Genomic DNA, 25,027 nt, shown 5'->3' on the forward strand with positions numbered 1-25,027 from the left:
TGAGCATATCCAGGAAAGTACTGTAATTAAAAAAAGGCAGAACTATAAAAAAAAAGTGTTCATACCCTCACTGATGATCTTCATACACACAAAGCTTTGCTGTTTTCCAAATCTGTGTTTCCCCCTATGTATATGTTTCATATTCTGTGAGTGAAACCCAAGTGAATTACTGTAAGAACATATTTGAAGTAGAACTCAACAAATATATTACTTGAATATAAATAATGACTATGATTTCTTAGTTCCCGACTCTTAATGCCCTAGATATGTCAGTAAAGGAAAAAAGGAGCCAGAAATGTAATGTCATCAGTGATGTCATCAATGACATTTGTTTTGTCATCTTTTATGGCCTGGGTGTTGGTCTCAGCAGTGCACAGTGGTGGTGCGAGTTATGGTTGCTTAGCTTACCATAACTGGCGAATTTCAAGGGTTTTTTGGTTTTACTTGGAACCATAACGTCCCTTTAACAAAGTTTTTTTACTAAATAAATAAATATATATATATATATATATATATAAGCACCATAGTACTACCATCTCTTTGGTTGGTGTCCACCTCTTACCTATATTATCTGTCAGTGTTTGCAGAGGCTCGAAAAATTGGAATACTCATGGGTTAAATCCCTGCCTGATAAGTAAAAACGGAATTGTTAATTTATATTACCTTGTATTGTGTTTGCAGTGCTTGAATTTGATAACTCTGATTTTTATATATCAACAGTTAAATTTATGTTTAACCTTTCTGATTCTTAATGAAAGCATTTTATTAATGGTTGCAGTCACTCGGCTTATCGCGTGCGTTCGCCAATTCTCTTGTTGGCCTACTTGCATCCTTGTCAAATAGTATCATTTAGTTCACGTCTCTAAACATCGCTTATTATTGAAAGACATTCCCCCAGTGCCGTCCGAAGTCCCGGCATTTAAGGGCTTACCTCACAAGTCCTAGGCTTTTGCCGTCACTGTGCTCGTTTCCGCGTTCCTTCGCAGTCCGATGCCTAGTGAATTTTGTTTACTGAATGGAGTCATGGAAACTGGAGTGGTCCTATCTCTGTTTCCATTTTGGCCACCATGTTTTGGGAAATTTACCATAGCATGATTATGCAGCACGGGTTTCTAGTCTGGTCTTACACTTACATTTTCATTATCCTGATTTGGAAAACCAATTATTTTAACACATACGTCTTGATGCTCCTAGGTTTACAAAATTAAAATAAGAAAATGAAAATTAAGAAAGCTAATGTTCGGCCTAAAATCTACCGATGCAAAATTAAAGGAAAATAAAGAATATTGCACAAGTCGGTTGGAAAGCTCATTAAAGATGCTTGCATCCCAGAATATAGTTAGTTAATATGTGAACTGTATTTAGTTAAATTCCACCTTCCTAATGTATTTACTAGATGGAGACACGCATGCTTACTCCAGGCAAAAATATTGACCATCTTAGCTGCTTGGTTTGCAACAATATTGATTCACGATTTAAGAAATTCAGTCAATTGGCATACATGACTTGTTTTAGACATTCTATGCATTATATTTTTTACAGATAGGTTTATCTCTTTTAAGAGTTCAGTATGTTTGTCTGATTCATAAAAAAGAAGACATCTCATTATCCCAATTCAGGCCCCTCTCTACTGTTCCAAGTGTACAGATGAGTTTGGCTTCTCCCTGCCTGAGTCTTAGTTCTTGGTTGCCCCCTCTGGGTCCTAGTGTAACTTTTTTGAGACCAACAAACCTTATGTCTTTTTTAATCACACAATTGATGATTTAACTGCCAATGTTGGGCTGAAGGCAATGTTATATCCTGACTCCCAATGGACATGTGTTCCCGTTTCCTTATTCTAAGTTCTCTGATAGTACTGCCTATGTATACAAATTCACATTTGCATTTAATGGCATGAATCACAAATTTAGACCGAGTTTGTTTTCAGCAATTTTGATCTTGGTTCCATAAGAGTCTTTAAATAGTTCAGTATTGTCTAGTGAGTATTGGCACATGGAGCAAGTGCCGTACTTTCTGAATCCTGCAGTCAGTTATGGCAACCGTGTAGTTGTTGATATCTGTTTGGTATCCTGAAGAAATGATGGACTTAGATTAATTTTTAGTGTTTTGGCCCGCTTGAATATAAATGTTGGCAAGTCTTCCACAAAGTCTTGTTTGGATCAAGTTTTAACAAATGCCAATTTCTTTTCAAAATCCTCCGTAATTTAGCATTATTAGCACAATATGTTGTTATAAATTGAACTTGATCGGGATATTGGTCCGTCTTCCTTCTTGGTATTAGTGTTGATTCTCTGTCTAGTTTTTGTGCTTTAGCGTGTGCTTTTGCTATACATTTGAATACCCTCTGGCTTTGAAGCGAGTTGATAGAAGAGCACATTCATCCTCAAAAGCCATTTGCTCCGAACAGTTTCTTCGTGCCCTAATGTATTCACCTTTATGGATGTTCCTTATGACGGGGTTATGGTGACAGCTGGTTGCATAGAGTGTCTATTTCACTTCTGTTTCCTTCCTGTATGTTTTAGTCATCAATTTGTTACCTGATGGATATGTAGTTAAGTCCAAGAAGTTGAAACTATTTGCGCTGTTTGTTCCAATAAATTCTATGCCTAGTGGTTTTGAATTGGCTCTTGACATGAATTGATCTAGTTCATCTTGTGTACCTTGCCAAATCATCAAAACGTCAATTTATCTCATCCATTTAATGATGTTAGTTTCATATCCTTTATCTGTGTAGATGTACTTGTCCTCAAACATTGACTTGACTAAATTTGCAAGAGCAGGGGCATATTTAATGCCCATCGCTACACCTCTGGTTTGCTTGAAAAACTCACTGTTAAAGAATACATTATTCTGCAGTGTTATTAGAAGCATCTCTTAACATATTGACTGACTGGTAGTCGGATGCTGAGTCTTGCTGAAAAATATAATGAATTGTTTCAAGTGCTGTTTCATGTCTGATGGAAGTGTAAAGAGCTTTGACGTCCTATGTTACTAGTGAATACTCTTGTTTCCAATTGACTTGCGACAATTTTACAATTACTGATGTTGTATCTTTAAGGTAAGATTTGATTTGAGATACTCTGGGTCTCAGAATGTGGTCTATATACTCTGCCATGTTTTATGTTGCCCACCCGATACCACTTAGGATAGGTCTTCCTTCCGGAATCTTTAAAAAAAGCTGTGTGCACTTTTGGCAAAAAGTACATGGTATGTAACAGGTTGCTTGATCAACAAATAACAAGGTAACAAATTGATGACTAACAGATACAGGAAGGAAACGGAAGTGAATTCGACACTCTATGCAACCAGCTGTCACCATAACCCTGTCATAAGGAACATCCCTAAAGGTGAATATATTAGGGCACGAAGAAACTGTTCGGAGCAAATGGCTTTTGAGGGCGAATGTGCTCTGCTATCAACTCACTTCAAAGCCAGAGGTTATTCAAATAAATGTATAGCACAAGCTAAAGCACAAAAACTAGACAGAGAATCAACACTAATACCAAGAAGGAAGATGGACCAATAGCCCGATAAAGTTCAATTTATAACATATTGTGCTAATAATGCTCAATTATGGAGGATTTTGAAAAGAAATTGGCATTTGTAAAAACTTGATATATTTAAGCGGGCCAAAACACTAAAAATTAATCCAAGTCCATCTTTTCTTCAGGATACCAAACAGATATCAACAACATGGTTGCCACAACCCACTGCAGGATTCAGAAAGTGCGGCACTTGCTCCATGTGCCAATACTCACTAGACAATACTGGACTATTTCAAGACTCGTATGGAACCAAGATCAAAATTGCTGAAAACAAACTGTCGGTCTAAATTTGTGATTTATGCCATTAAATGCAAATGTGAACTTGTATACATAGGCAGTACTATCAGAGAACTTAGAATAAGGATATGGGAACACGTCGTTCATTGGGAGTCCAGATATAACATTGCCTTTAGCCCAACACTGGCAGTAAAAACCATCAATTGTGTGATAAAAAAAGACAGTTTGCTGGTCTCAAAAAGTTACTCTATGTCATGATTCCTGCCCCTCATGTCCCCAGCCCTCCAAGATGTTAGGCTGGAGCCAAGCCACGATCACCTACATGGCCCTCAAGGGCCTCTCCATCCCTCCAAAGACCCACTTGGAGTCAGACTTGGCGCTTGTGGCACCAGACTCACTCACTCCCATAGGATAACATTGGGGATTGGACTTGTAGTGCATTGATGGGGACAAGATGGATGCCCCCACATATTTCGGTTCCCAGAACTGCATGTGCAGTCTAGTCTTTTGGGCGTGGTTCAGCCCTGAGACACCTGGGATACCCAGAGACTATTTAAGCCACGCCCAGGCTGAGAAACATGCTTTGTGTTTTCTGCACCTCACCTCAGCGTGACTCTCACCGTGTTCAGATCGGTCTCTAGTAGGCCTGCATCTTTCTTCTGCGCTCAGCTCCTGCAAAAACAAGAACACCATTAGGAACAGCCTTACCTTGCGGCGCTTCTGCCCATCATTCATCGCTCCTTCTGTTCTGCGGGCATCTTCGGCGGTGTCATTCCCATCCCGGCACGCCGCTTCCTAAAGAAATGGGAAAAGAACAGAATAAAGGCATTAGTAAGCATTCAGCAAATCTTCGCTTATTTTTAAAGACTGTACGAGCTTCAAACGCTTACCTGAATCCCAGCCGCTCTGGGGGAACTCTGTCTCCGGAACTTCTCATCCATCTGCAAGAGGGAAAAGACACTCCAGGTTAGCGTGGAAACATCTAGAGGCGCCGCATACCACGCTTACTCACCGCATTTCTTCTTCATAACCGGCATCCACACTGAAAACGTTGCGGCACCTAAAAGACACAGAAAAAGAACTCAGTTCAATACGAAAGGGTCGTACCACGCGCTCACTCACCTTCAGCGCGACTCATCTCAGCAGCACATCGCCATCCCCGGACGCCAGCCATCATCTAAGGAAGGAAAGGAACGAAGTTAGAGAACTGTTCAAAAGACTCATACTTACCTGTCGGACTCTTGCCAGTGAAGTAACTAGGCAGCAACGAGCCCGCATCAACGCGCCCCTGCGCTGAAAGCAGGACGGAGAGCACACTTTCCAAGAAAACAAGGTGAGCTGTGGATCAAAGGGAAGGGTTGGACACCGGGGAAGAAGGGGTTCAAGCACACAGACAATAGGGAGTTAAACTCTACCAATCCTGTGTTTCAGGCCCAGTCTCCAGTCGAGTAGACTTCAGGGAAGGGTTTGAGGTTGTAAGAGGTCAGAACAGGCTGAGTGACGTCCCCGTGGATACCAGGTGAGCGTTACACTCTAGGACCCAGAGGGGGCAACCAAGAACTAAGACTCAGGCAGGAGGAAGCCAAACTCATCTGTAAACATAGAACAGTAGAGAGGGGCCTGAATTCGGATAATGAGATGTCCTCTTTTTTATGAATCAGACAAACATACTGAACTCTTAGAAGAGATAAACCTATCTGTAAAAAATACAATGCATAGAATGTCTAAAACAAGTAATGTATGCCAATTGCCTGAATTTCTTACATCATGATTCAATATTGTTGCAAGCCAAGTGGCTAAAATGGTCGATACTTTTGCTTGGAGTAAGCATGCGTGTCTCCATCTAGTAAATACATTAGGAAGGTGGAATTTAACTAGATACAGTTTACATATTAACTAACTATATTTTGGGATGCAAGCATCTTTAATGAGCTTTCCGACCGTGTGCTGCAATATTCTTTATTTTCCTTTAATTTTGCATCAGTAGATTTTAGGCCGAACCTTAGCTTTCTTAATTTTCATTTTCTTATTTTAATTTTGTAAACCTAGGAGCATCAAGACGTATGTGTTAAAATCATTGGTTTTCCAAATCCAAATCAGGATAATGTAAATGTAAGTGTAAGACCAGACTAGAAACCTGTACTGCATAATCATGCTATGGTAAATTTCCCAAAACATGGCGGCCAAAATGGAAACAGAGTTAGGACCACTGCAGTTTCCATGACTCCATTCAAGAAACAAAATTCAGTAGGCATCGTACCGCGAAGGAACGCGGAAACGAACACAGTGACGGCAAACGCCTAGGACTTGTGAGCTAAGTCCTTAAATGCCGGGACTTCGGATGGCACTGGGGGAATGTCTTTCAATAATAAGGGATGTTTAGAGACGTGAACTAAATGGTACTATTTGACAAGGATGCAAGTAGGCCAACAAGAGAATTGGCGAACGCACGCAATAAGCCGAGTGACTTTGTAAAAATTAATAAAATGCTCTCATTAAGAATCAGACAGGTTAAACACAAATCTAACTGTTGATATATAAAAATCGGAGTTAGCAAATTCAAATACTGCAACTAAAGGTAATATAAATTAACAATTACGTTTCTACTCATCAGGCAGGGATTTAACCCATGACTATTCCAATTTTTTGAGACTTTGGAAACACTGACAGATAATATTGAATAAGAGGTGGACACCCACCAAAGCGATAGTATATAACATATATACACACATTGTGTATGTTAATTACATTTGTACAAATGAAGGAAACTTGCGGTTCTTTCTTCTTTTTTCACTTTTCTCATTTCTATTCTTGTACAATTGTGTTTTTTCTTTTCCCAATCATCCTTCCCTTTCCCCATCCCTTATGTCTGCGATGGTATGAACAAAGCAATTCGAAATTAATTCTTAATACCATTTGGATTATTTACTTACCATTATTTGATGAAACTGCAATAACAATATGAAATGTTATTTTGTGTTCATTTTTACGGTTTATTTCTACGGCTACTATCAATGCCTTGCAACTGGTTAAAGATGCTACATTATTTTTTTCTGAAAAACAATTAGAATTAATGAACCCAAAAAAAATAAAAAAAACTGTTTGGATAGAAGATTAGCCCTGATCTGAGAAAGGTGGTGTGGCCGCCGAAACACGTGTCATCACATAGGGCCATTTTGAGAATGAAAATGCCACCAGATCAGATTGTGGAATGACCAGAAAACGTTAATGGCAAAGTTTCAGGTCCCCAAAGTGGAAGCTGGTGGTATTAAATGTGACCCTGTGGCAAAGAATGGTCCATCTCTCCAAGAACATCAGTGGTGTCTGGGTTACAAGATATGCAAGTGCCCATGCCAGCGCTAGTGCATTCCAATAAGGCAAACAGCGAGCTGGCTGATCAGGCAAGCAACGGAGGATCCAATAAACCAGACTTAGTTTTGAACCAAGACTGTTTATTTTCATGAAATAAAGTACTACAGTCAGATTTTGTGAAAACAGACAAAACAAAAAATGACATTCTGCAGGTTTTACTCCTCTGTACCATTCAGGGGTGTAATGGTCTAATTCCCATTGCTGTCAACACCATTAGGCAATAGAAAATAAATGGACTTAGAACAGCATACCTCCTACTGCTAACTTCAGTAATGAAACAAAAGAGTTAAGAATCTTCTGCAAACAGCAAATCAAATAACCTGCACAGCAAAATGAAGGGTCTTGATTCTCTCCACATCACACTTAAAACATATTTACACCCATTTCTCCTTTGAAGGAGAATGGAACAGTAGATTGAGTATTCCAGGCTTCCATTTAACAGTATGAACATTTAGAACTAATGCAGGTAAAACATAAAAATTATTTGTTGTGCAACAGAAGTCAGGAGTTTCTTAAATCAACGGTTGTCCTTCACTTTCCAGGATCAGAAGCAAGGTGATCATTACAGTTAGTGCTACTTTAGCTCTGTGCTCATGTCCAAGTTTATGCAGACTGAGTTACAGGCAGGAGAGTGGAATTACTAAAATGTGTCCCTTGAAAAAGTAACCTTTTTTCCTGCACACCAATGGGCAAGTTTCAGATTTTGTAATTTGCTGAAAGCTCACCAGTTGCTTAGCAGTTAATTCCTCTGGCTATACGGCAGAATTTTAATTGCTAAGCAACTGCCAAGCTTTCAGCAAATTATAAAATCTGAAACTGGTCCATTGGTGTGCAGGAAACAAGGAGAGCACATGGGAGAAAAGAGGGGAATGAGAACAACAACTAATTGTTGTTCTCATTTCCCTCTTTTCTCCCATGTGCTTTCTGATGGTTTGAACGGACCATGAATTATGCACCATTCCATAATTGTACAGAATCACTTTTGTATATAATTTCTATGTTCGGGAATTGTTTTACTTGGCCTAGACAAAGCCTCTTATGGCGAAACATATGCACGTGGACCAAAGGTTGATGTTGGAATAAGGCATGTTAATGGCATGCGTTTCTTCAAATCGTTCATTGCCCTAGGTCTGTGTAATACGCAATCTCAGGAAAGCAATGTCATATCATCAATAAATAAGGAATTACTCTTTCGGCTGTATTGTATTTCTACAGTTCACATGATCGCACTATTCGGGAAATGTGTTTTTTTCAGGTGTCTTTTTAAGCTATTTTGGGGGGTTACAGCCTTCCCTCTCCCTTCAGTAGACGACAGTTCTCTAAAGTGTTATTTACCAGTAACAATACAACATCACTAGATTCAAGTCTTTAAAATTGAAGTTACGTTGACGCTATATATTCTCCTCACATCCCCACTTGTTTCCTTCCAAGAAAAAAGGTGCTTTTGCAAAGTACACATTGTAGTAATGCTGCTCTCCTGTAACTCAGTCTGCATTAACTTGGACATGTACGCAGAGAGCTGAAGTGGCACTAACTGTAATGAGCTGTAGCAACAGACAGGTAGGCTTGCTGCTGATCCAAAAAGCCTGCATAATCTCAAGAAACACCTGTACTGTTTTAGATCCACTCAAAATTTCAAAAACACAGGCAAGTCAGTCTGCTGTAAGAGAAGGAGCAGAGCACACATCTCACCGTAGCTTTTTCAACTCCTGTGCAGCCTTCAAGATTATCTCATGCTGCCTTTGGCTGAGGACCATTGGCCCCGCCATGGCGGACGACTGCTCAGGGTCCAGGTTCATCTCTGCTCCAGGTATTGTTGAAGGGTGCACAGCAGGGCCTGGTGGAGGATGCATTGGTACTGGAGGAAGTGGATCCAGCTGATCATTTAGAAATCGATCTCTGGCTTCTGGTGGATACCATCTCTCCCCCAACCGGTCTTTGTCCCAGGGCCTCACTGGGGGGTAATCTGGATTTGTCATCTCTTGCCAGGGTCTATCAGAGAACTCGCGCACCCTCAGATCTCTTTCCTGGCGGTCTCTTTCATACAATATGCCTCTGTCACTACCTTCTCCCCATCGATCTTCACGGAACTTGTCCAAAAGCGGAAGGGGAGGGAGAGGTGATACAGATCTAATTGCCGAACGGGATCGAAGAGGTGAAACAGAATGAAAAGGTGGAAGATGCGGAAGGGGTGGACAAGGTGATAAAGGTCGGAGGGGATAATTCCTATCATGAGGCAGGAAGTTTCCGTCTCGAGATCCGTGGTAATCTCGATTTGGATTCTGATTGACTCTATCAAATGGTCTTTCAAACCTGTCGAAGTCCCGTCCCGAATCACGCTCTTGCTCCCTATCATCCCACCATGTATCTCTATCAAGGTCATGAGGTGCAGATGGTGCAGAATGACGAAGTGGCACTCTCTCTTGCCTGCTGTATGGATCAGGGGGCCCATGCAGGAAATGTTCTTTTTCTTTCCAGTAGGACTTTTTCTTCCAATCGGTCATCCCCTCCTGCGCTGATGGAAAGTCTCTTCTTCTTCGCATATCTTCCACTCCTTTTTCTTCTCCAAGAAGCCATGGCGCTCTGGAAACTCTGGTGGCCTCATCATCACTTAGGAGTCTGTTATCCAGTTCATTTGACTGTGCCAAAGGAAGCAGTTCCCTGGTGAGATCCGCTCTCTTGTCATGAGTACCATGCATCAAGTGGCTAATTTCATGAATACCGGATTTCAAAGGGCTCCTGTCACGATTTCCAAGTCTCACAGGACTTCTACCACGACTGCCTGTACTCAAGGGGCTCCTACTTCGATTCCCAAGCCTCAGAGGGCTGCGGTCTCGTATTTCGGCTCTCTTTAGGCCACTGCCAAGACTGTTTTCTGGTTTTCGGTCACAGAAGTCTGACCTTGCAATGCCCAAGCCAGCTGTTGTCATTGGGCCCCTGTCCATGCTGCTGCCCATCATAGGCCCCCTGTCCATGATTCTGCCCATCATAGGCCCCCTGTCCATGCTGCTGCTCATCATAGGCCCCCTGTCCATGCTGCTGCCCATCATAGGCCCCCTGTCCATGTTGCTGCCCATCATAGGCCCCCTGTCCATGCTGCTGCCCATCATAGGCCCCCTGTCCATGCTGCTGCCCATCATAGGCCCCCTGTCCATGTTGCTGCCCATCATAGGCCCCCTGGCCATGCTGCTGCCCATCATAGGCCCCTTGTCCATGTTGCTGCCCATCATAGGCCCCTTGTCCATGTTGCTGCCCATCATAGGCCCCCTGTCCATGCTGCTGCCCATCATAGGCCCCCTGTCCATGCTGCTGCCCATCATAGGCCCCCTGTCCATGCTGCTGCCCATCATAGGCCCCCTGTCCATGCTGCTGCCCATCATAGGCCCCCTGTCCATGTTGCTGCCCACCATAGCCCCCCTGTCCATGTTGCTGCCCACCATAGGCCCCCTGTCCATGCTGCTGCCCATCTTAGACCCCCTGTCCATGCTGCTGCCAATCATAGTCCCCCTGTCCATGCTGCTGCCCACCATAGGGACCCTGTTCATGCTGCTGCCCATCATAGGGCCCCTGTCCATGTTGCTGCCCATCATAGGCCCCCTGTCCATGCTGCTGCCCATCATAGGCCCCCTGTCCATGCTGCTGCCCGCCCTAGGGCCCATGCTGCTGCCCACCATAGGGCCCCTGTCCATGCTGCTGCCCATCATAGGCCCCCTGTCCATGTTGCTGCCCACCATAGGGCCCCTGTCCATGTTGCTGCCCACCATAGGGCCCATGTCCAGGTTGCTGCCCACCATAGGGCCCCTGTCCATGTTGATGCCCATCATAGGGCCCCTGTCCACGCTGCTGTCCACCATTGGGCCCATGTTGACACTTACAGGGGCCCAAGTCTTGTTCATGTCACTGACTGCAGTGGATGCGTCTTTGTTCATGCCGCTGCTTGTAGGGGCAGGGCTCTTGTTTATGTCACTTCCCTTAGTGGGTGGGCCCTTGCTCATACTGCTTAAAGTGGCCAGCCTCTTCGCATCACTGCCTGTAGGGGATGTGCCCTTGCTCATGCTGCTGCTTGCAGGGGCCAGCCTCTTCATATCACTGCCTGTAGTGGATGCACCCTTGCTGATACTGCTGATTCCGGGGGCAAGGCTCTTGTTTATGTTGCTGCCTGTAGTGGATATGTCCTTGCTCATGCTGCTGCTTACAGGGGCAAGCCTCTTCACATCACTGCCTATAGTGGATGGGTCCTTGCTCGTGCTGCTACTTACAGGGGCCAGACTCTTCACATCACTGCCTGTAGTGGATGCGCCTTTGCTCATACTGCTGATTCCGGGGGCAAGACTCTTGTTGATGTTGCTGCCTGTAGTGGATACGTCCTTGCTCATGCCGCTGCTTACAGGGGTCAGCCTCTTCACATCACTGTCTGTAGTGGATGCGCCCTCTGTAGTAGGTGCGCCCTTGCTCATACTGCTGATTCCAGGTGCAAGGCTCTTGTTGATGTTGCTGCCTGTAGTGGATATGTCCTTGCTCATGCTGCCGATTCCAGGGGCAAGGCTCTTCACATCACTGCCTATAGTGGATGGGCTCTTGCTCGGGCTGCTGCTTAGAGGGGCCAGACTCTTCACATCACTGCTTATAGTGGATGGGTCCTTGCTCGTGCTGCTACTTACAGGGGCCAGACTCTTCACATCACTGCCTGTAGTGGATGCGCCTTTGCTCATACTGCTGATTCCGGGGGCAAGACTCTTGTTGATGTTGCTGCCTGTAGTGGATACTTCCTTGCTCATGCCGCTGCTTACAGGGGTCAGCCTCTTCACATCACTGTCTGTAGTGGATGCGCCCTCTGTAGTAGGTGCGCCCTTGCTCATGCTGCTGCTTACAGGTGCAAGCTTCTTCACATCACTGCCTATAGTGGATGGGCTCTTGCTCGGGCTGCTGCTTAGAGGGGCCAGACTATTCACATCACTGTCTATAGTGGATGGGTCCTTGCTCGTGCTGCTGCTTACAGGGCCCAGACTCTTCACATCACTGCCTGTAGTGGATGTGCCCTTGCTCATACTGCTGATTCCGGGGGCAAGGCTCTTGTTTATGTTGCTGCCTGTAGTGGATATGTCCTTGCTCATGCTGCTGCTTACAGGGCCCAGACTCTTCACATCACTGCCTATAGTGGATGGGCCCCCTGTAGTGGGTGCGCCCTTGCTCATACTGCTGATTCCGGGGGCAAGGCTCTTGTTTATGTTGCTGCCTGTAGTGGATATGTCCTTGCTCATGCTGCCGATTCCAGGGGCAAGGCTCTTGTTTATGTCGCTGACTTTAATGGGTGGGCCCTTGCTCATGCTGCTGCTTACAGGGGTCAGACTCTTCACATCACTGCCTATAGTGGATGGGTCCTTGCTCATACTGCTGATTCCGGGGGCAAGGCTCTTGTTTATGTTGCTGCCTGTAGTGGATATGTCCTTGCTCATGCTGCTGCTTAGAGGGGCAAGCTTCTTCACATCACTGCCTATAGTGGATGGGCCCCTGCTCGGGCTGCTGCTTAGAGGGGACAGACTCTTCACATCACTGCCTATAGTGGATGGGTCCTTGCTCGTGCTGCTGCTTACAGGGGCCAGACTCTTCACATCACTCCCTATAGTGGATGGGTCCTTGTTCGTGCTGCTGGTTACAGGGGCCAGACTCTTCACATCACTGTCTGTAGTGGATGCGCCCTTGCTCATACTGCTGATTATGGGGGCAAGGCTCCTGTTTATTTTGCTGCCTGTAGTGGATATGTCCTTGCTCATGCTGCTGCTTACAGGGGCCAGACTCTTCACATCACTGCCTATAGTGGATGGGTCCTTGTTCGTGCTGCTGGTTACAGGGGCCAGACTCTTCACATCACTGCCTATAGTGAATGGGTCCTTGTTCGTGCTGCTGGTTACAGGGGCCAGACTCTTCACATCACTGCCTGTAGTGTATGCGCCCTTGCTCATACTGCTGATTCGGGGGGCAAGGCTCCTGTTTATGTTGCTGCCTGTAGTGGGTATGTCCTTTCTCATGCTGCTGCTTAGAGGGGCAAGCCCCTTCACATCACTGCCTATAGTGGATGGGCCCTTGCTCGGGCTGCTGCTTAGAGGGGCCAGACTCTTCACATCACTGCCTATATTGGATGGGTTCTTGCTCGTGCTGCTGCTTACAGGGCCCAGACTCTTCACATCACTGCTTATAGTGGATGGGTCCTTGCTCGGGCTGCTGCTTACAGGGGCCAGACTCTTCACATCACTGCCTGTAGTGGATGTGCCTTTGCTGATACTGCTGATTCCGGGGGCAAGGCTCTTGTTTATGTTGCTGCCTGTAGTGGATATCTCCTTGCTCATGCTGCTGCTTACAGGGCCCAGACTCTTCACATCACTGCCTATAGTGGATGGGCTCTTGCTCTGGCTGCTGCTTCGAGGGGCCAGACTCTTCACATCACTGCTTATAGTGGATGGGCCCTTGCTCTGGCTGCTGCTTCGAGGGGCCAGCCTCTTCACATCACTGTCTGTAGTGGACACGACCTTGCTCATGCTGCTTATTCCAAGGGCCAGCCTCTTCACATCACTGCCTATAGTGGATGGGCCCTTGCTCGGGCTACTGCTTACAGGGGCTAGCCTCTTCACATCACTGTCTGTACTGGATGCGCCCTTGCTCATACTGCCGATTCCGGGGGCAAGGCTCTTGTTTATGTTGCTGCCTATAGTGGATGGGCCCTTGCTCGTGCTGCTGCTTACAGGGGCCAGGCTATTGTTCATGTCACTGCCAACAGTGGTTCGGGTTGTGTTTAGGGAGCCCACATTCACTGTGCTCAACTGACTGCCTTTCAAGTTGCTTCCAGCTCCAGATAGGGCTTTGTTTATATCACTTCCCGTCATTGGGCTCATGTTCACATTTTTGTCCATAGTAACTAAGCCCTTGTTCAAGTCTCTGTATGCAAGGGATGTGCCCTTATCTATGCTTCCAATCAATGGAACATTGCTTGAATTGCTACTCATATCCTGCCCCTTGTCCACATTGCTGCAAGTTCCTAGGACCGTATCCACATTTCTGCCTGACTGAACCAAATCCTTGCTCACACCGCTTGCTGCAATCACTAGGTCCTTATCTGAACTGCTGCCTAAAGTCAGTCCCTTATTAGAATTGCTTCCTGTGGCAAGGCCTCTTTCCAATCCAGCCTTAGTCACGATGCCCTTATTCAAATTGTTGGCTTCTGCAGAGTTTGGTCTTAAATTGCCCGCTGTGGCCGGGCCCTGGCTTGCAGAGCCGCCAGCTGTGGCCAGGCCCTGGCTCGGAGCACTACCTCTTGTTGGGGAACACTTTGTCATATTGCTTTGTGTTGTCCCAGATGCCAGTTCTAGTTTTACGCCCGGGTGTCCCTTATCTAGATTGTTGCCAGTTTCTGTGTCCTTTTTCGAAGTGTATCTTACGTTCTTTTCAAAACTGCTTCTTAGTTTTTCACTGCCCTCATCAACGTTGCCATCAGTACCTTTGTTAAAACTGTTGTCTTGTTTGGTAGAGTCATTTTCCAAGTTACTATCAGCTTTTAAAGACTTTTGCTCAAATAGGCTGCATATTCTAGCAGGACATTTGTCAAAATTCTTTTCAGTTTTTTCAAAATCTTTGTTAGACGAAACCGTGCCAGATATGTCAGAACACACATTTAACACACTTCCTGACATGTCCAGCCCTTTTTCAAAACTTCTGCCAGGGCGGTCTGGGGTGGGAGGCTTGTCCAAAGTGCTGCCAGGCCAGTCAGGGACGGGAGTCTTGTCAAAAATGCTGCCAGGGCGGTTGGGAGGCATGTCCAAAAAGCTGCTGGGCCGGTCAGGGGTGGGAGGCTTGCCAAAAATGCTGCCAGGGCGGTTGGGGTTGGGAGGCGTGTCCAGAGTGCTGCCAGGCCTGTCAGGGATGGGAGGCTTGTCAAAAATGCTGCCGGGCCGGTCAGGGATGGAAGGCTTGTCAAAGATGCTGCCGGGTTGGTCAGGAGCAGGAGGCTTGTCCAAAATGGTGCCGGGGCGGTCTGGGGCAGGAGGCGTGTCCAAAGTACTAGCGGGGCAGTCGGGGACAGGAGGCTTGTCCAAAGTGCTGCCAGGCTTGTCGGGGGCAGGGGGCTTGTCAAAAATGCTGCAGGGGCGGTCAGGGCCGGGAGGTTTATCCAAAATGCTGCCGGGGCAGTCTGGGGTGGGAGGCTTGTCAAAAATGCTGCCGGGCCGGTCTGGGGTGGGAGGCTTGTCAAAAATGCTGCCGGGCCGGTCCGGGGTGGGAGGCTTGTCAAAAATGCTGCAGGGGCGGTCAGGGCCGGGAAGTTTATCCAAAATGCTGCCGGGCTGGTCAGGGGCGGGAGGCTTGTCAAAAATGCTGCCGGGCCGGTCCGGGGCGGGAGGCTTGTCAAAAATGCTGCCGGGCCGGTCCGGGGCGGGAGGCTTGTCAAAAATGCTGCCGGGCCGGTCCGGGGCGGGAGGCTTGTCAAAAATGCTGCCGGGCCGGTCCGGGGTGGGAGGCTTGTCAAAAATGCTGCCGGGCCGGTCCGGGGTGGGAGGCTTGTCAAAAAAGCTGCCGGGCTTGTCTGGGGCGGGAGGCTTGTCCAAAATGCTGCCGGGGCAGTCTGGCGCGGGAGGCTTGTCCAGAATGCTGCCGGGGCAGTCTGGGGTGGGAAGCTTGTCCAAAATGCTGCCGGGGCAGTCTGGGGTGGGAGGCTTGTCAAAAATGCTGCCAGGCCAGTTGGGGGTAGGGGGCTTGTCAAAAATGCTGTGTGGCCGGTCCGGGGCAGGAGGCTCGTCAAAAATACTGCCAGGGTGGTCAGGAATGGAAGGCTTGCCCAAAGTGCTGCCGGGCCGGTCCAGGGCAGGAGGCTTGTCAAAAATGCTGCCGGGCCGGTCCGGGGCAGGAGGCTTGTCAAAAATGCTGCCAGGGCAGTCGGGGACAGGAGGCTTTTCCAAAGTGATGCCAGGCCGGTTGGGGGTAGGGGGCTTGTCAAAAATGCTGCGTGGCCGGTCCGGGGCAGGAGGCTCGTCAAAAATACTGCCAGGCCGGTCCAGAATGGAAGGCTTGTCCAAAGTGCTGCCAGGCCGGTCCGGGGCAGGAGGCTTGTCAAAAATGCTGCCGGGCCGGTCCGGGGCAGGAGGCTTGTCAAAAATGCTGCCGGGCCGGTCCGGGGCAGGAGGCTTGTCAAAAATGCTGCCGGGCCGGTCCGGGGCAGGAGGCTTGTCAAAAATGCTGCCGGGCCGGTCCGGGGCAGGAGGCTTGTCAAAAATGCTGCCGGGCCGGTCGGGAGCAGGAGGCTTGTCAAAAATGCTGCCGGGCCGGTCGGGAGCAGGAGGCTTGTCAAAAATGCTGCCGGGCCGATCCGGGGCAGGAGGCTTGTCAAAAATGCTGCCGGGCCGGTCCGGGGCAGGAGGCTTGTCAAAAATGCTGCCGGGCCGGTCCGGGGCAGGAGGCTTGTCGAAAATGCTGCCGGGCCGGTCCGGGGCAGGAGGCTTGTCGAAAATGCTGCCGGGCCGGTCCGGGGCAGGAGGCTTGTCGAAAATGCTGCCGGGCCGGTCCGGGGCAGGAGGCTTGTCAAAAATGCTGCAGGCCTGGGTGGGGGGCTGGTCCAAAAGGCTGCCGGGCAGGTCCGTGGGCCTGTCCAAAAGGCTGCCGGGCCGGTCCGTGGGCCTGTCCAAAAGGCTGCCGGACCGGTCCGTGGGCCTGTCCAAAAGGCTGCCGGGCCGGTCCGTGGGCCTGTCCAAAAGGCTGCCGGGCCGGTCCGTGGGCCTGTCCAAAAGGCTGCCGGGCCGGTCCATGGGCCTGTCCAAAAGGCTGCCGGGCCGGTCCATGGGCCTGTCCAAAAGGCTGCCGGGCCGGTCCATGGGCCTGTCCAAAAGGCTGCCGGGCCGGTCCAAAAGGCTTCCGGGCCGGTCCAAAAGGCTTCCGGGCCGGTCCAAAAGGCTTCCGGGCCGGTCCAAAAGGCTTCCGGGCCGGTCCAAAAGGCTTCCGGGCCGGTCCAAAAGGCTTCCGGGCCGGTCCATGGGCCTGTCCAAAAGGCTGCCGGGCTTGTCAAAGCGGCTACCCGGACGGTCGATGGGCTTGTCAAAAAGGCCGCCCGGGCGGTCCATGGGCTTGTCAAAAAGGCCGCCCGGGCGGTCCATGGGCTTGTCAAAAAGGCCGCCCGGGCGGTCCATGGGCTTGTCAAAAAGGCCGCCCGGGCGGTCCATGGGCTTGTCAAAAAGGCCGCCCGGGCGGTCCATGGGCTTGTCAAAAAGGCCGCCCGGACGGTCCATGGGCTTGTCAAAAAGGCCCCTGGGCCTCTCCATGGGCTTACCAAAAAGGCTGGCTGGTCGTGTTGCACCCTTGTCAAAGTCCATGCCTTGTCTTTCAGGGCCCTTGTCAAGAAAATTACTTCCTTGTCTTATAGGTCCACTTTCTATATTTAAAAGAGGTCTTCCATGGCTTACATCCAAACTGCTTGCTCTCTCTGGAATTCTGTCCCAATTAGGGCCCTGTGTTTCCCGATCAAAGCCACCTTCTGGGCGCACTGGACCTCTATCTAAACTGCTATCCAATCGTATGAGGCCCCTATCTAAATTACCGCCCTGTGACATTGGACCTTTGCCCCAAGTGTTGCCTGATCTTGCTAGATCTTTTTCTACATTGCAGCCTGGTCTCATCGTGCCCCTGTCAAAGCGATCGGTCTGTGAAGGATCTGTGCCCCAACTGTCTTCTTGTCCCTGATTCCAATCACCTGGCTGATCCGGTCCTTCATCCCAATCATCTGTTTGCATTGGTTCCTGATCCCAAGGATCCCTCGGGCCCCTGTTCCAAGCACTTTCAGGTCCTTTTGGGCCCTTGTCCCAAACGCCGCTCTCTGGTCCCCTCAGGCCCTTGTCCCAAACGCCACCCTCCGGTCCGCTTGGGCCCTTGTCCCAGGCACCCTCCGGTCCCCTCGGGCCCTTGTCCCAGGCACCCTCCGGTCCCCTCGGGCCCTTGTCCCAGGCACCCTCCGGTCCCCTCGGGCCCTTGTCCCAGGCACCCTCCGGTCCCCTCGGGCCCTTGTCCCAGGCACCCTCCGGTCCCCTCGGGCCCTTGTCCCAGGCACCCTCCGGTCCCCTCTGGCCCTTGTCCCAGGCACCCTCCGGTCCCCTCTGGCCCTTGTCCCAGGCACCCTGCGGTCCCCTCTGGCCCTTGTCCCAGGCACCCTGCGGTCCACTCTGGCCCTTGTCCCAGGCACCCTGCGGTCCCCTCGGGCCCTTGTCCCAGGCACCCTCCGGTCCCCTCGGGCCCGTGTCCCAGGCACCCTCCGGTCCCCTCGGGCCCGTGTCCCAGGCACCCTCCGGTCCCCTCGGGCCCGTGTCCCAGGCACCCTCCGGTCCCCTCTGGCCCTTGTCCCAGGCACCCTCCGGTCCCCTCTGGCCCTTGTCCCAGGCACCCTCCGGTCCCCTCGGGCCCTTGTCCCAGGCACCCTCCGGTCCCCTCGGGCCCTTGTCCCAGGCACCCTCCGGTCCCCTCGGGCCCTTGTCCCAGGCACCCTCCGGTCCCCTCGGGCCCTTGTCCCAGGCACCCTCCGGTCCCCTCGGGCCCTCGTCCCAGGCACCCTCCGGTCCCCTCGGGCCCTCGTCCCAGGCACCCTCCGGTCCCCTCGGGCCCTCGTCCCAGGCACCCTCCGGTCCCCTCGGGCCCTCGTCCCAGGCACCCTCCGGTCCCCTCGGGCCCTTGTCCCAGGCACCCTCCGGTCCCCTCGGGCCCTCGTCCCAGGCACCCTCCGGTCCCCTCGGGCCCTTGTCCCATGCACCAACCGGTCCCCTCGGGCCCTTGTCCCAGGCACCCTCCGGTCCCCTCGGGCCCTTGTCCCAGGCACCCTCCGGTCCCCTCGGGCCCTTGTCCCAGGCACCCTCCGGTCCCTTCGGGCCCTTGTCCCAGGCACCCTCCGGTCCCCTTGGGCCCTTGTCCCAGGCACCCTCCGGTCCCCTTGGGCCCTTGTCCCAGGCACCTTCCGGTCCCCTCGGGCCCTTGTCCCAGACACCCTCTGGTCCCCTCTGGCCCTTGTCCCAGGCATCCTCTGGTGCCCTCTGGCCCTCGTCCCAGGCACCCTTTGGTCCCCTCTGGCCCTCGTCCCAGGCACCCTCTGGTCCTCTCTGGCCCTTGTCCCAGGCACCCTCTGGTCCCCTATGGCCCTCGTCCCAGGCAATCTCTGGTCCCTTCTGCCCCTTGTCCCAGGCACCCTCTGGTCCCCTCTGCCCCTTGTCCCAGGCACCCTCCTGTCCCCTCTGCCCCTTGTCCCAGGCACCCTCCGGTCCCCTCTGCCCCTTGTCCCAGGCACCCTCCGGTCCCCTCTGCCCCTTGTCCCAGGCACCCTCCGGTCCCATCTGCCCCTTGCCCCAGGCACCCTCCGGTCCCATCTGCCCCTTGCCCCAGGCACCCTCCGGTCCCCTCAGGCCCTGGTCCGAGGCACCTTCCAGCAGCCTCGGGGCCTGGTCCCCGGCACCATCCAGCCGCCTAGAACCCTGGTCCCAGGCACCATCTAGCCGCCTAGAATCCTGCTCCCAGGCACCATCCAGCCGCCTCGAACCCTGGTCCCAGGCACCATCTAGCTGTCTCGGGGCCTGGTCCCAGGCACCAGCAGGTGGTGCTGGGCTCTTATCCCAGTTGCTAAATTGTCTTGTAGGGCCCTGGCGTGGAGTGTCTCTTTGAAGAAGCTTGGGATCAACAGGTATGGATTTAGTTGCAGTTCCCATAGGTGGGGCTCCAGCTACTCCTATAGAAGAAAACCCGGCAGTGTTAGCGGAGAAAGACATTTGATTTGGAGTTAGAAATGGTGGACTTGACTTGGGTACATTGTCGACATGTTTTGGGTTCTTGCCCCAGCTTGGTACTCTAGCGATATCCATTTCCATTTTTGTTTCTGATTGAGAGCTCTTTGAATCATCTTGTGATTGAAAAAGGGGTGGTTTGGTTGCAGAGTTCGGGCCTAAAAAGGGTGGCGCTGGCACATGCGTATGAATGTCAGAGTATTCACTAGGATGATCTTGGGTTTCCATGGGTTCAGCTTGAAAATCTTTTTCTACAGCTGTTTCAGGACCTCTCCACAAACTAACCGACGTGAAAGAGGAGCGTTGCATGTTACTTGGCATATTGCTGAATCGGGTTGACCACTGTTCTTGCATTGGGCCCCTAGGTGGGGGGCCTGGTATAGTAGGAGGTGGGACATCTAAACGAGGTCCTTTGGAACCTGGGGCTTCAAACCTTCCCAGCGGATGTAAACTTCCAACAAGGGGTCCATCAAGTCTGTAAAAGAGAAGAAAACTTTTAGAGTCAAGAACCAACATTTCCGTAAAAATTCAAATTAAAATTCCATTTGAGGTCCATGTATGGTCCTATGCAAAGTTAATTTAGTAGCCACACACAAGTACAAGTTCAACCTATTAAGTAACTAGTATATAGTCCATGCATTGTTAACAGTCAAAAAAGCAACTTTTATCCCATTCTACTTTTGATCCAAACTAAACTCAACCATGCAGACTTTCTCTCTTTCGCTTTCCATTTCAGAACAGGATACGACCCTTCTCTAAAAGGAACAAGTTTACTTACCTTGTTCTCCAGCAGTGGTGGGTACAGTTTAGCTTTAAACTTTAAACCGCTAGTCTCCTCTACAGCCAAACAGTATCCTTTGGGTCATACTGCCCCCAGCCAATGACTCTCGTCCTCCTAAGCTCCACCCCAGCGGGCCATTTTCAGATTTGGTAGCGCAAGTAAAGTGGCAGTATGAACCAAGAAGAGCCAGAGCGGGCAAGATGGAAGGGTTTGCATGTGAATCCATGCAAGATCCATGCTGGAGAACAAGCGTTATTGGTAAGTAACTTGTTCCTTCTCCAAGATGGGGTCATGCATGGATTCACATGCTCATTGGTAGGACCGATTTTCTATACTCTAGCTTGGTGGAAAAATGTATAGAAGAGCATCCTATATTGTGACAGGAACAACTCTGGGAAGCAGTTTAGGTAGCAGTGACAAGCGGTCTAGGCTAAGTTGTTCAGAGGGGGTGAGCTTGTAAAGGGTCCACAATTAGGTCACACAATAGGAATCACAGATTACACAGACTGGATGCATAATAAATACAGTTATTTAATTATGGCCAAAACACTATAGAAAAATGACTACAAGCAAATAGACTTATCACACAACACTATCATACTAAATACATATATACATTCACTTGGTTACAGGGCATAATACAAATCAGAATCTCCTGCAAAGGAAAGGTTAGACACGTATTACGCACAAAAAGATCCACAGAGATGATCACCATCTAAAATTGCCCAGCCCCAAGTTGCCTGGGGCCTTGGGCCCAATAGTTCAAGATACAGTTCCACAGAACTTAGGATGTATGAAAAAATGCAGGTAGGTTCTCTGGAGTCCACTGAAGGGGTCTTAGGGTTCAAGTTAGACTAATGCCCAAAAGTAGCCTCAACCGTCAGATGTCTTGCAAAAGCACGTTATGGCAAAGCCAAAAGTGTTAGAAATAGGGTTTATTATAAGCCCATTGACTTATAATGGGCATATAGGGTAGGTTAGAAACTAATTTACCCCCAACCCCTGTACTCAGATTCTTTCCCAGACTTGGCAGAACAAAGGAAGAGTGTCCAACATTGCTTTTCCTACCAAAAGCCGCAGTCCTTGATTCCCAGGGGTTGAAGGTTCGAGTTGCTCTCTGATTGGTGTCTTTTACTGCTGCAAGGACTCTCGGTCAAAGAATGCAGAAAAACTCAATGCAGCACCCCTCTCAGGACTTGACTCTGGTCAGGTAAGCAATTTTCTGATGGTTGTCACTGCGCACAGCAACGCAAATTGACTATGCAGCTGCGGTCAGACTTTCCCTTTTATCTCGGGTCCCCTGATGCCAGGATGCTGAAATCTCGCAGGATGTAGTCTTGCAGGGCCAGCTGAGGATCCCCCACGTTTCAGGCCGAGACTCGGTATGGTGATGCCAGCAGCATGGTAGCCCTAAAACAAAGCTGGTCAACCGCATGAAGGTTCCAGGGCACTTCCGAAGGCTTCCTTTGGCAGGGCACGAGAAGACATCAGGAATGGATGGTCCCTCCAATCCAAGGGTCGTAGCTCCTTCGTAGGACTACTAAATATCAAGAGGAAGACAGGGCTCCTCCAAGACAGCAGCAGAAGTTGGTTGCCAGGCCTCCTTCAGTCGGGTCTCAGGTCTCTTCGTGGGTCTCACAGCTGGATAGGATACTTGGCTCCTTCAGATTTCTCCAGGATCTCTGAAGAATGGGTGTATGGGTCACCTTTCCTATCTGGCGTTGCAAAGGTATTTGTTTCCTTGACCCTCTTGGGCCTTGCTTTTTTTTTTGTAAAAGTTCAATTCCTGAGCCCCACTGGGCCCGGCGTCCACTCTTGTTCTCCCAAACCCTCTTAGCGTAAAAGCTCCCTCCCCTCCCTTCTCCCAGCCCGCCCTCCTCGCCTGATAGGCTATAGCACTGATCTTAACTGACCTTTCCAGGGCAGCCCTATGGCCAAGTGCCCACAGGCAAAGGGCAGCTCCTACAGAGGCGGGTCCCAGCTAGTGTCCGCAGGTGTCAGCAGGGGAAGCCGTCAACCAGCAGCGACTAAGCAAGCTAGGAATAGAGCCTGCACTTTACCCTGACAACCCTGCCACATTGCAGACTCGCAGACTCTCAGACTCTGGTGTGTTTTCTCCGGTATTTTAAAAATTGCATTATGAAAGTATTTAAAATTGCATTGTGAAACCTAGGCCTTTTTCCCCTTATACAGGACTCTCAGACTTAGGTGTGTGTTTTTCTCCAGTATCTAAACATTGTGAAAGTAGTGCCATTCTGTAGTTTTGACTTCTTAGTAAAGCATTCATCTAGCAAACTTTCTACCATTGTCTGAGCACCTGTTGTCTTGTCCAATTGACTACTACTGTTTCGTCTGTCTCGTCTGCTTGCGCCCCTCCCTGCAACCTTCCCTAGTGTTCTCCCCGCACCTATCCCCCCTTTATCTCCCTCTTCTCTCCTCTCCTCTCCCCACCTACACTATGGTGCTCTCTGTCTCTCCTATCTTTTCTAACTGCTTTTCTATCGACTATCCTGCTCTCCTCACTAAATCTGGTAGGAAGCAGTTTAAAAAGGACATCCTGGCCTCCAACCCAGGCCTCCCTATCGCCGACACCTATACCAGTGCCTCCTCTAGGCAAACCCTCACCAACATCCTCTTTGTCTTTCCCTCACCAGACCTGTGGACTCTTCATATGCTCTCTGTGCTTTCTCCTCGCTCTTCTTCTCCCATTAATGGTGGCACCCGGTGGGAGGCCCGCCTGGCTTCCTTCAACTCCTCCAAGGTCATCATAAATGTTGACCTGAATGGTGCCGTCTTGCTTGGTCTAAGGCCCTCAGGCCAATCTTCTCTTTGATAGACACAGGCTGCGTCTCATCAATTTCCTTCCTTCTCCTGCTGTCCCCTCTCTTCCCTCCACGGCTTCCTTGCCTCCCCTTGCTTTCTCCTCCTTGGCTAACAAATGGGAGGGTGTGTGTCCCAACAGGAAAACACTGTGGTATAAAAGTGGAAAGAAGTCTCTGTAAACGGTCATTAAATGGCTACTGAGGAAGGATCACCCTGTATAGTGTGTATAACTTGCACCTGGTGTGGTGTCCTTGTGTTGACTCTCTTCAGGTGGGGAGAGCCTGCACTTTGTGTTATTCAATAACACATAGTGGTATGTCCTTGCATTTGCTCGGAGACATGCAGGAGCTAAAATACACTGCACTGGATATTTAGCATTTGTGTACATTTCACATTTATTCTTTATAACAAATGTTTAAATGGCAAAATCAAACTAAACAAATTGTTTATGAACCATAATAAATAGAAAGGACCTGAAAATAAAGGTCTAGAAGTAGAAAAAGCAGAAGGAAAAGAATTTGAAAGTTCAAAATAGAAAAGGCTAATGTTCAAAGCAAATCATTAACAAAACAAGAAGCAAATTGTATAGCATAGTCTGCATAAATGATACATCTTGTGACCAGTCCCCTAGTCTAAACAGCTAATCTCTCATTACGTCTGTACAAATTATTCATGTGGAGATGAGAGATTTTGCTTAGCCAATAGGATATTCTAGTCCAATAAGGAATCCGCTTTAGTGAACAAAGCAATTTAAGATGCTGCTTATTGGTAGATCTGAATGTCTGTTGAGTCAACTCAGGGTCTACGTTTTGCGCCAGTATTATTCCTGAACAGCGCACAACTCTTGCGTAACTGGATGTTGACGCAGGGGTGTATTACGTTTCGGCGGTATGATGTGATGACTGCCTTCCTCAGGACCAATAGGATACACGAGATCGAAATGACCCAATCGTGCTCCGGTTGGTAATATTCTGCCTGTTAAGGGTGGTATCATATTTCCGGGAGGTATTGCTATGTAGAGGATGCTTCACAGGATGGAGGCATTGGCGGCTTCTCAATTGTAGCAGTAGTGACACAAATCTTAAATCTGCCTTAATATCAGTAAGATCGAGATTCTCCTTATGGGCACATCTGCTCCCTCCTTTCCTGTCACTCTCTGGCCAGCCTCTCTTGGCCCTCTCCCTGCTCCCACCTGTGAGGCACTCTCCTCACATCTCTGACATCTCTAAGAAGTCACACTAACAGCTGCACCTCCTCGTAGGTATTCTTCCCTTCCTCTCCTTCCCGCAGAAGCTCACCGTCTCCAGAGCACTGGTTCTCTCTAGGCTGGACTACTGCAACAGCCTCTTTCTAAATCTGTCTGCTTCCACTCTCTGCCCTCTGCAGCTCATCTAGAACAGGACTGCGAGACTTGTCCTTGGCTTCAAGCCCAGGTATCGTATCTCTCCAGGACTGATATCTCTGCACTGGTTCCAGTG

The 25,027-nt window shown here is 49.4% G+C and overlaps 1 protein-coding gene across 2 annotated transcripts in view; it reads right to left on the reverse strand.

Moving 5' to 3' along the window:
• Positions 1 to 25,027, reverse strand: part of LOC138504634 (uncharacterized) — a 640,493-nt gene that overhangs the window by 36,799 nt on the left and 578,667 nt on the right. For both annotated transcript variants that reach the window (XR_011279879.1, XM_069625235.1), the window contains exon 5: positions 8,847 to 20,420. Coding sequence is in view for 1 of the 2 variants with exons in the window: in XM_069625235.1 (XP_069481336.1) it covers positions 8,847 to 20,420 (11,574 nt within the window). In the remaining variant the exon portion in view is untranslated. The remainder of the gene's footprint in view (positions 1 to 8,846; positions 20,421 to 25,027) is intronic.

This window comes from Ambystoma mexicanum, chromosome 11 (genome assembly GCF_040938575.1).
Source record: "Ambystoma mexicanum isolate Mex_15411 chromosome 11, UKY_AmexF1_1, whole genome shotgun sequence".
NCBI classification, from domain to species: domain Eukaryota; kingdom Metazoa; phylum Chordata; class Amphibia; order Caudata; family Ambystomatidae; genus Ambystoma; species Ambystoma mexicanum.